Source organism: Ochotona princeps, chromosome 3 (assembly GCF_030435755.1).
Source record: "Ochotona princeps isolate mOchPri1 chromosome 3, mOchPri1.hap1, whole genome shotgun sequence".
In the NCBI taxonomy this organism is placed as follows: domain Eukaryota; kingdom Metazoa; phylum Chordata; class Mammalia; order Lagomorpha; family Ochotonidae; genus Ochotona; species Ochotona princeps.
Window position 1 is genome coordinate 73,622,671 of NC_080834.1, and position 12,152 is coordinate 73,634,822.

Consider the following 12,152-nt stretch of genomic DNA (forward strand, 5'->3'; position numbering starts at 1 on the left):
TAATGCATAATCAGGTCCTTTGTCCTTTAAATGCTTGGATGTGTCTTACTACTAGTATATCAAAATACAATTTTTTTTTCCATCATGCTTACCGAGTTAAGTAATGAGAAGAATCTGTTGATGGGGCCTGGTGCTGACTCACACTCTGAAGTGTCCTTTAAAGCAGTTACTGCACTGTGTAACACTCTAGGCATTTGATGCTGTTTGCCTCAGTCCATGCAACCTAAGATTGAGGCCTAGGTAGATTACCTTCTCTGATTTTGATCACCATCCCCTATGGGGAAATGCTGGGGTTTGAGCTCTGCTTGTTCTCTCTCCAGGGCCCTTAACTGTTTCCATTATGTACAACACCTCTACATCATAAAAGCAAAAAGTGAGAATTAAAGATAGGAAGCACGCATCCTTTATACCCTCATCCTGCTCGTTGTTTTCTCTAGTAAATGAACATCAAGTCCTTGTCTCTAGAGCCCTGTACTAGGGGATTGTCACTTCCCTGTGAGGAAAGCCATGGTGCTTTCCTCACTCCCCGTCAGGATGGGGCAATGGGGTGAAGGCTATTAGAACTCTTTCAATCTATATGTTAATGGAAATCTGCTGTCTGTTGTGTTATTTATAGTATAAAGATGCGTTTATGAAAGCAAATCCTGGCTACAAATGGTGTCCCACCACAAACAAGCCTGTGAAATCTCCAACATCCACTGTCAACCCACGAAAAAAGCTTTGGGCCTTCCCATCTGATTCTTCACGAGATTTGCCAAGCCCCAAGAAAGCCAAGACTGAAGAAACACCTCAACTTAACTTTGGAATGGCTGGTAAGTTTAGACACAGTTTCTACCTGTTTTTCAAGGCCAGGTGATGCATTTTGGCTGTATTTTTTAAAGTAACAGGTGAGCAAAATGTATGAAGTAATGATGTATTAAGTGTGAAGTAATGCTACCTATAGAATATCTTACTCTGTTGGAATGCATGCAGATAGATTTACAGATAATTTTTTTAAAAAGGAGATACAAACTGAGTGGTAGGATTCATTAGATTTTGATTGTCAGCATTGACAATTTTGAAAAGCAGACAGTAATGTGGATATTGGCTAGAACTTAGGAAATTCCATCATATTAACAACCTAGCTCACACACTGTTAAGTTATCCCGGTAGGCACCTGAGTTATCATGCATACTTTAAAAGCCACAATTAGGAAGATCACTTGAATATTTGAAACACTGAGGACAAAAGAATGAACAATTTCATCACAAGTCGGAGATGATTCTGACAGCTGTGCCTTAGAATTCTTATCCGATCCACCTCTGTAAAATTCCAGATGGTCCCATTTGTTATGAGACCTTGAATACACTCTGGGTGGTAAGGAATGCTATTTTGTTATCATGAAATAAAGTATATTTACCATTTAAATGGCTCTGTTTTTTTCTGGCTACTGCAGTGCAGCAATCAGAAAAGGAGCTTGCCAGGAAGATTGGACAGGGCGAGGTAGTGAAGTTGGTATGGAGCCGTAAGGTTCTGTTTCAGTGTTGCAAGCAAGTTTTCTTCCAAACCAGAGTACTAACTGTTCTCAGTATGCAGAAATTGGGAAAGCAAATTGAGCAGTATCGTGATGACAGTTTTTTTTAATAGAGGACAAACATAATACTTCATATCATAGTTCAGTGTGTGTTTCATGGTATACAAAATTTGTGGCAGTCCTTTGTATAAATGCTAAGAGATGAGTCTAATGTTAATGGTAGCATTATGGAGAAATAAAGTCTCCAGGTGTCTGTTATGTGTGTGTGTGTAGGATAATTCTAAGCGAGCTTCCAAAATTGGCACTTCACATCGTCCAGACATCTCAAAACCTATTTTAGCTGTCATGTTGAACAATTTTTTTTATTAATTACATTGCATTATGTGGCACATTTTTATATGCACTGGGATTCCCCCTACCCCTCACCAAACTCTCCCCCCATGGTGGATTCTCCACCTTATTGCATTTCCATAGTTCAAATTCAGTTGACATTCTTTCATTGGAGGTATTTACCAAGCATACAGTCTAGCATCTTATTGTCCTGGGACCATCTCTGGTCTGAAGGTTGAGCCAGCAGAGTATCATCCCAATCAATTAAAAGCCCCAACATAATATTTACAACCAATTGCAACATTATGGCATTAATTGACATGGTATTGATTAACCAATATGTTAATAGGAAAATGCAGGTTCTCAACCACAACCTGTGACTTCATAGACATTTCCATTTTGGTTTATATTCAACCGTGTTCTATACACCTTAAAATGGCTATAGATTACCATTCAGCTGTCTCATGTCGATTTTAGTTTTAGTAGTTAGCAGTTTATAGCATTGAAGCATGGTTTCTCTGAACCTGGCTGTTTTTTGAGTAGTCTAACTCTATAACAAGACATATGTCACATGTTGAACAATTTTAGTTTCCACTTGTAGCTGGTTTGGGTGAACTTTGGTGGATTTTTCAGACTGCACCATTTGGAGTATTTTGTAAAAAAAAAAATAGCATTCATTGTTTTTCTTCCATTTTGAAATCTAGATCAGTTTCAGTGTGTGTAGGACTTTTTCTTTTTCTTGCATATAACTGCTCTTCACAAACCAAGTAGTAATTGTAGGTAAACCACAGAAAACTGTGAAAGATGTATTTTTGAGTGTTGTTTCTGATACTTTACTAATTAGTCTTTCACCTACAAAGTGAAAGTAGAAATTAGATTTCAACCAGAATGATTACAGTCAGCTTTTAAAAGCATATGCTTTAAGGCAAAGTACAAGAAAGAGGGAAAATGGGGTCTCATTGGATAATGGCTTGTTATCATTATAAATCCAGGATCAGAGCTCTTGTTAAGTCTGTATATAATTCATAGCATTAGTGTGACATTTCTTGGCTCTTTTCAAAAACATGAAAGTGAATGGATTTGCATTTAGTTAAACCTGGTGCTCAGCTATCTGGATTTGGAGACCCTATAGGGCTTAAGCCAGCTTTTTCCTTCAACATGGATTCTCTTTGGTTTGTTTTGCCCAATAGTTGTTGTGATTTGACCTTTTACAATTTTGGGTAATCCCAAAGTTGTCAACTCTGTACATGATTTCCAAGGAGGGCAAAGAACGCTATGTACTATAAAACATATTGGTAAAAGGAAAGTGTGCTATTTGTGTGAATATATTTTTGATAATAAACATTATATAACTAAATCAACATAAAGCCTAATGGTAAGCTTTTGGCTCGGGTTTTAGGATCTGTGTAGCAAACTTCTTACAAAATTACATTGATAGATAACCTGTTGTGAAATTGTATTTCTTATTTTACTTTGTCATTTGAATTAGCATATTTCTATCTTTCTAATGCTACCATCCAATCTAATTCTTAGTATAACAGCCACAAAATAGTCTAAAATACCAAATTTACTTTTCCTTTCTACTAAGTTCAAGTCCTTCCTTCGAGTTTTAAATAAAGTATTTTAGCAGCCACAACTGTTTTTAAGCTTTCATATTTAATTAAGGTTGGAATCTTACACCAACACCAGAGAGCTTTGTTTCATCTAATCAGCCAGTGTTACTGTGTATTTTGTGTGTGTATCTGTGTCACTGCTTCCCAAAATTGAGCTGTTTCATCACTAATTGATCATTTGGCTACATATCTGTCTCCCTAACAACTCAAGTTTTTGTATTTGAGAATTTTTAAAAATTTATTTAAAAAGAATTGTAAGTAAAATGTGACCAAATAGCTTCTAACATCTCAAGATAACTTGTGCACACAGATGTACTTAGAGACATACGTTTGGCCAAAAGGAAAATAAGATAAAAAACTGAATGTCTTTTAACAACATAAATGTTTCTTCATTTTCAATCATAGAGAGATTTGTGAAGTACACATTTATTGAGTGAGGCATTTTCTCATGTTCATATGAGATTTAATGTTTCTTATTGAATACTTTGTTTAGATACAACTTGAGTTATGGGCCTATTACTTCACTATTTTTATTTTGTCTTTCTGTTTCTGCTAATTATTGAATGAAAACAAACACCTATGATAACAAAAAAAGATCAATTTTAAATCTTGAATATGTTTTGAGCAGAAACCTAGTTACAATTAAGATTCAAAATGTGAAAAGACATTATTTGGTACAAATTTATTTGAACAGTTTTAAGGGAGGGTTATCTGAACCAAGTCCACCAGAGTTTGGAGGCCCATTTGGTAAATTTTGCTTCATTCTCCAACCTGGTTCTTTTGTTAATTCTGATTTCACATGGTAGGAATAACAATCTCAGGCTTCCTGGAAGACAAGCATAGGCCTCTTGTTGTGTTGCTTTTTATTCCTGTTTACACTCCCTGTACTGTAAGGAAAGAAGCCTCATCTTAGGAGACACTCATGCTATAAACAGGTGTGGTTTTAGAGAAAATGCTGTGTTAGAATGGTAGGGCAACAGGGCAGTTAAAAAGGCTCACAAAAGTATGAGCCCTCAGCGTGTTCTTGTTGTATAGAGTGCAAAAGGCACTGTGTGATTCTGTTGGATTTCTGAGTGCTTGAGTGCTCTTTTTTTTTAATGTTTATGGATTGTATGAATTTTATGCTTATACATTGATTATATATTTTCACCTTACTCAGATCCTACTCAGATGGGAGGTCTGAGCATGCTGCTATTAGCTGGAGAACATGCTCTCGGCACACCAGAGGTAAGTCAATCCCTTGTTGTCCCTCTCCACTCTGCGTATGCAAGAGGGTGAGAATACAGTCATTTTATGTGCTATTTACATTGTAATCTCTGCAGTATAACTATCTACAGCTCATGAACAAACTTGACTGCAATTGTTCCCATTAAGATCTGTCGGTACATCTGGTGCGTTGAGGGTAACAGAAGTGATAAAAATAAGAGCAAGAGTACAAAAACACTGGCAGATTCTGCAGTTCCATGGGAACTTAGAAATAAGAAATTAAATGTGTGGAGAGGTATGTGTTGTCACATGGCAGGTTGTCACTGCTGTGATGGCCGCCTCCCATATTAAAGTATCAGTTTGAGTATTGGCTACTCTGCTTCTGATCAAACTTCTTGCTGATTGATCCTGGAGATAATGGCCAAATTCTTAGAGCCCTGTCACCCCCATTAAAGACCTAGATAGCAATTCTAGGATCTTGGCTTCATTCAAGCTGGCCTAATCCTGGCTTTTGCAGACATTGTAGGAATTAACCAGCAGATGGACAGTTTCTCTACCTTTACTCTCCCTATTTCTTCCAAGTAGATGAAAACAAAGTACTCCCTTTCTTCCAAGCAGATGAAAACAAACAACAAAAATAAAAAGGTATTTCGCATACCAATAACTGGACTTACCAAGAATATGTTATGCATATGTAAATGAGATCCTATAATTCATCCACTGCTTTTGTGAGTTCTTACTTAGTTACTATGAAAAGCTAATAGTGGGAAAAAATGAAGCTGTTGGTCCCCTAATTACAAATTCCCCTGTTTTAAAATTGGAAAACCTAGCAATAAAGGATTGTTTTATTCTTTACAATGAAAAATGAAATAAGATCTGGGCCCTCATGACCTTGGTTTCCTTATCTAGTTATTGGACTGCTTCTGCTAAATGTTTTTACATATGACTGATGGGCAGGTAGTGGCAGTTAACCACAATAGTTTACATTTGTCAAATTCCTATATTTTCCAGGCCCATTCAACAGAGGCCAATTTAACCTACAGGTCATGTTATTTTACCACATTTGGGGTCTAAAGATGATAATTTTCAAACTCTAACCAGCATGGCTGTTAAACGAAACGGAGCCATTAACTGAATTTTATTGTGGAGTTTTGTTTGTTTGTTTTATTTTTGTTTTAAAGTGTAAGCATGTCAAATAGATTGCAGATGAATCTTGTTCAATTAAATGAGCTATTTACACTATTTAAAGCTTGTATTATAATTTTTATTTGGGATCCATAGTTACTCACTGTTAATATACTCTACGTTTATTTTGCTTCTGTTAAATGTAACCAAAAATTGTGTAAAGTGGTTAGACTTATGGGTATTTACATTATGCTAATCATTAACTGGAAAACATAGGTGTCACTTTGTGCCTTTGCATGCATGTTATTCAGCATGTGGTGCTTCCTAACACAATGGCACTGTCAGACTTCTTTTCAGTAGCTAACAGCAATTCAGACTAACCATTGCCTAGGGGTAGAGTATCCCAAACATGTTCCAAAGGTGAATGTTGGATTAATAATACACACTTGACCTTTGCACTCACATTGACTGATACTATTTCTAAGAGAGTGTTGCGTTGGGAAGGTCAGCATTGATTTTCATAACAAATTAGGTTATGGCAGTGTTTTAGTCCCAACACATTTTAATGTTCTTTTTTTATGATTTGTCTGTTTTTTTATTGGATAGTCAGATATACAGATAGGAGAAGAGAAAGAGAGGAAGATCCGTCCGTTGATTCACTCCCCAATTGGCCACAACAGTCAAGAGCTGCGCCGATCTGAAGCCAGCACCCTGGAGCCTCCTTGGGGTCTCCCAAACTCAAGGGTGCAGGGTCCCAAAGCTTTGGGCTGTCCTCAACTGTTTTCCCAGACCAGGAGTTGAATGGGAAGTGGGGCTGCATGGATTAGAACCTGTGCCCATATGGGATCCCGACGCATGCAAGGCGAGGACTTTAACTGCTAGGCTACTCTGCTGGGCCCTCAACATTATTTTTAACTTTGAGATACATATAGAAACAAGTCATGGTCTGTAGAACTCATACATTCTATCAAAACAAAAAGATAAATTTTTCCTCTTTGCCTGAAGTTTTGCCTCTTAGGCCTTTCCCTACCCCTCCAATGAGAAGTTCTCCTATTTCATTTTAAAATGCTGAGTTTTGATACGGCAGTTAAAATAATTCAGTGGTACATAGTTATATTTTGAGAACTGTGGAAAGAGACAGAAAAGAAAACAAAAAAGTTAACTGACTTCAAAGTGAACATTAGGGGAAAAGAAAATCTGCACTGAAGGTGGCAGCATTAGAACCCTCTCTGAGAACACAGCATCTGTTTCCCCTATCTCGTATCTCAGGAATACTTAGGGAAGATAATGAAAACAGTTGGAGGTATTGAAATAATAATGCAGTGAAATTATATGAGTAATGCTGTACATAAACACTTTTTGATATCTGTGAGAATTTTCCTCATAGATTTCTTAAGACTTTGCTTAGTACCTGAGATGTCTGTGAAAGTCTTATTCCAGATATGCGAACGTGATCATAAAATTTCAGGCACTTATATCTGTAAGCAGACCAAAATAAGGAAGATAAAATGTATACTCATGTTTTCATAACAAAATTAGCAGGATATGAGACTAGAGAGAAATTCTGAATTTTTAGAATTTGAAACAATTACTCTAAAATTGCTACTAAAAGGTGTGACCAGTATATATAGTGATATGCTTCAAAATGTCTTCCACCAAAAATGCCCAGTCATAATAGACTTCCTAAACACCATGAAAGGATATTTAATCTGAAATATTCTTAAAAGAAAGGGGTTTGTCTTTGTTCATTTGATCTGAGACTTAACCATATAGAAAAATCTTTCTAAGATCATTTTGATTTGTGTATTGATTGCTTGAATCTTTTGTGTTTCATGTGAATAATCATTTCTATGTTGCCTTTATGCCTAAAGTGCCTTGAAATCCACGAACTATTTTAAATTTTAAATTACAATGTTTGTTGATGTACAATTATTCATTGAGGCAGCAAAATTGACGTATGAGCAAGAGACATAAAGGAGTGGCTCCTGGCTCAGAATGGCCAACTAAATGACTCTTCTCTGAGTCTTGAAAACTGTAAGCATTGGACTGTTACCAGGAAATTACCCCATAAGGGGAAAGGAAAGGAAAAGGAGTGCTTTCAGTGGTTATGAGATAATAGCATATTATTTGAGTCAGAAATCTAACAGCTGTTGATTCAGTGAAGTATTAGTGTCAGATGAAAATACACTGGCAGGAAGCGGCAGAGCAGCTGAGAACCAGTTCCAATACAATGCCCAGAGATCTACGTGGATGTCTACTCTATTTTTAAGGATTCTGAACCAAAAAAAAAAATATGACTAATAATATTCTTATCAAACTCTGGGAAGAACTGAAGTGAAAGTTGTTACTTAAGCCCTTGTATTTCATATCATGCACTTATCTAAAGAAGAAAATACAATGAATGAAGTGGATAAAATATTTTTGTTGATTAGATAGGTATTAGAAGATGAACTAACCTTCCATTTAAGGGATATAAAATATATTGTCTTGATGTATTATCATTTTAAGTTTTGCCAGGCAAGACTTAACAACATTTTGTCAAGAATCTTTCTATCTTTATTTATGTGTTAAGCTGTTATATAATTTTACTTTATATGTTGCTTCTATCATTTTTGGTATTTGAGGTATAATAATAAAATATGTTAAATAAAAAAAATGAATAAAGCGGAAGAACTTCATTTAATTTGCCAGACATTATTGCCAGGACACAGTATCTTGTGGTATACTTGTTACTTTAACAGAAATGTAGATCTAAATTAAATTTTTATAATTAAAGCAGGGAGTGGTAACAATTCAGAAGATGTGGAGAACAGTTATTTAGCATAGAATGTGTTTGGATTAATCTTGGAAAAGATGGCATTTAGTACTGAATCCAAGTTAGCAAATGAAAATCATCTTGGCTGGAACAGGAGGAGGCTCATAGGGGGAAATGGGAGATTAGAAGTTAGAGTAGTCAGAGCTGACAACAAGCTTTAAAAGCGTCGATTTCTAGTGAGAGAATGACTATTGAAAGCCATACTTTCAAATGTATAGCAAGCACCTTCGACTTTGGGGTTGTTCTTGTGTGGAATCAACAATTACTACAGTTAAGTTCTGACCAAGCTACTTTTTGATTTACCCTCTGTCCTGTGGGATAGGGTTAATAATATTTGCTTGCCTGCAGCTCCCAAGACCACTATGGAGATTGCTGAAATAAAACCTATAACACATTTTTAATTATCTTGGAAAGAATTCTTGTAGGTATACAGCATTATCACCATAAGTTATTCTAGGCATTTCATTGTCAAACTGAAAGCTTCAATTATATGAGGCATTACTCCCACAGGCTGTAATGTGCTTTACCAGCACACACACCCAGAGACAGGTATGCACATGCACTGAATTCCTTATCCTTGGAAACCTTGTAGGAAATTACAGTTGTATTTTATTCTTTTTATCACAAGGTGTCCAGGAAGGGGAAAAATTTTCATACCTGGAGAACTAAACACAGGAAATAGACCTTCAGCAAAATAGCCAAGTTAGCTTTGGAATTAGTGGAGAGGATGCCAATGGGTGATGGCACACTGCCTGTAAGGACTATTGAAGGACATGGTTGAGTAATCGCACAGGTAGAACTGTGCACCATCTTTTCGTGCATTCAGTCTTTTTGAAAAACATTTGTTTACCTTCTGTTTGTAAGGCAGGCCAGGAAACAAATCTAACCCAAGGATTGCCTGTGCGGTTGATTAGGTCTTAACATATCGATTTTTATAGTTGGTAAATACTGGGACAAGACCTGTGGCTCAACAGGCTAATCCTTCACTTTCAAGTGCCAGCATTCCATATAGGCACCAGTTCATGTCCCAGCTGCTCCACTTCCCATCCAGTTCCCAGCTTGTGGTCTGGGAGGGCAGTGGAGGATGGCCCAAAGACTTAGGCACCTGCACCCACTAGGGAGACTGGAAAAAAGCTCCTGACTTTTGGCTTTGGATCAGCTCAGTTCCGGCCGTTACAGCCATTTAGGGAATGAATCAGCAGTTGGAAGATCTTTCTCTTTCTCTGTAAATCTGCCTTTCCAATGAAAATAAATAAATCTCTTTTTTTTTAAAGCAAATACTTCAAGTGAACTTACAGCTTCAAGAGAAATCTCTTTGATTTTCACTGATTGACTCTTCCCTGACATTTAAAAATTTTAAATTACATATATATCCAAATTTCTATATGATTGAATTTTGAAAAAAAAATATATATATACAAATATATATTTAAAGATGTATTTTAAAGTTTATTTGGAAGATAGAGTTACAGAGAAAGAGGGAGAAATCTTCCATGGATCGGTTTATTCCCAAAAGGCAGCAACAACTGAATCTGTGCCAGGCCAAAGCCCAGAGCCCAGAACCTTTTCTGGATTGCCTACATTGATAGGGGCCCATGCACTTGGGCCATCTATGGTGCTTTCTCAGGTGCTGTATCAGAAGCAGAGCAGCGGGGTCTTTAACCAGTGCCCATATGAAATACCAGTGTCACAGGCAGCAGTTTTACACACTACACTACAGTACAAGTCCTTATTTTATTACTTTGCAGTATCAGTCTTTCACCATTTCCAGGCAACCCTTCACAGTTTCTTCAGCTAAGTTATAACATTCCTACTTTTCCAATCCCTTACAAGCAGTACTGTCAAAACTACATCCTCTAGGTCCTGGTTATTTTTAGTTTTGTGCTATATTATAAAATCATTGGTAAAGGTCTTATTTTAACTTGTTTAACTATACTATGCATAAATCTTATTGTTTTATTTTGAAAGGTAATTGCAGAGGAGTGTGGAGGAGATTTTGCACCCACTGGTTCACTCTCCAAATGGCCACCAGGAGTCAGAGCTAGGCCAATCGGAAGCCAGGAGCCAGGAGCTCCTGGATCGGGGTGCAGAGGCTTTCTACGAGAGGGACTACACAGAGACCTTGGCATTGGTTACTTCATTCCATCCTCCCAAGAACTCTGTGATGTCACTGTAGTGTTGACCTCATTTTGGAAATGAAGAAACTTGGCCAGAGAGGGTGGAAAAACTTCTCCAAGGTGAAAGAAGTCAGGACACTAGGATTGAAATCCATATGTTTTCTATTATATGATGAGCTAAACAAAAATTTGAAATGAGAAACAGTTGTTCATCATATTTATCAAATGAACAAGTGGTTATATCCTTAAGTTGGATTTACAACAAATACAGATTTAAAGAAAATTGGAAATTTCATCTTTCTCTGTTATTTCTTGTATTAGTAAAATGGAAAAAGTGTTTTCCTACCCATTATACATTCAAGTTCATTTGATAAGTCTCTTCTTATCATAATATATTTCACTATTTTAAGATATATAAATCCAGTGAAGTCCAATCTCCTTGTACGTAACTCCTACCCCTACCCCCATCAGAGCCTTTATCCTGATCTGTATTATAGCTTTTTGTTGCTGTTGTTCTTGTCACAGGCAGAGAAACAGTGAAAGACAAAAAGAACTATTAGCCACTGGTTCACTCCCCAGGTGCCCACAATATCTCAGACCCGGACAGAAGTTTAGGCCAGCAGCCTGGGAAGCCACCTGGGTTGCCCTGTGGATGGCAGAAACTCCATCAACTCCCACTGCTGCCTCCTCAGTCTTCCCTGGCCGAGGGTTCGAGTCAGGAGATACAACCAGAGGCTGACCCCAAGTACTGTGACTTAGGACATATTTGTCAACATTTAAATGAAATCTCCGCCCCAGATGTTAAGCTGCTTAAAGATATCTTATGAGGAAATACACTACATTAAAAGGCTTCACTGTAAAGGAAAATGGGATCTTCGAGATTCTGTGAGTAGATGACACTCCTTTTTATCACTGCTTCCTGCCTGTTTGGGCCAGAACTGCCTTCCCAGCCAAAGAGCCCAGCCTTTTCACATCTGTTGGGCTTTGCTTGTTGCCTGACTGACATCCCTGTTCTTATAGCCTCGGTTTCCAGAGTACACTGATAAGTTTGCCTGTGTTTCTAGGTCTCTGGGAGATAAAGGGAAGAGTGCTGTGGAATACAGGCAGGCAGAGAGAGAACAAAGTAAAAGCGGCATCCTTTGGAGAAGAGGGTTGAGGGTGGTTGCTGTTAAGTGCATGTCCATCTATACTATTGCATTCTGGTCTCACAGTGTCCAGTCAAGAAGCAGAGTAGGATTGCTGTCTCAAATCTGGAAAAGGAAGTAGAAAGATACTGTGAGTTGTTTCATCTGCTATCGTGGTTATTTGTAGAACTAACCTGGAGTCTGTTCTGAACCAGGATGAGCAGTACTGATCTATCACATAGACTGTAACAAAAGGAGAACGTTGGGCCAGGCATGGTAGCCTAGTGACTAAAGTCCTCACCTTGAACG

General features: G+C 37.4%; 1 protein-coding gene across 10 annotated transcripts in view; it reads left to right on the forward strand.

Moving 5' to 3' along the window:
• BBX (BBX high mobility group box domain containing) overlaps positions 1-12,152 on the forward strand; it is a 278,443-nt gene that overhangs the window by 187,945 nt on the left and 78,346 nt on the right. For all 10 annotated transcript variants that reach the window (XM_058661831.1, XM_058661829.1, XM_004593214.3 and 7 more), the window contains 2 exons: positions 617-812; positions 4,616-4,683. In XM_058661831.1, the coding sequence (XP_058517814.1) occupies positions 617-812; positions 4,616-4,683 (264 nt within the window). The remainder of the gene's footprint in view (positions 1-616; positions 813-4,615; positions 4,684-12,152) is intronic.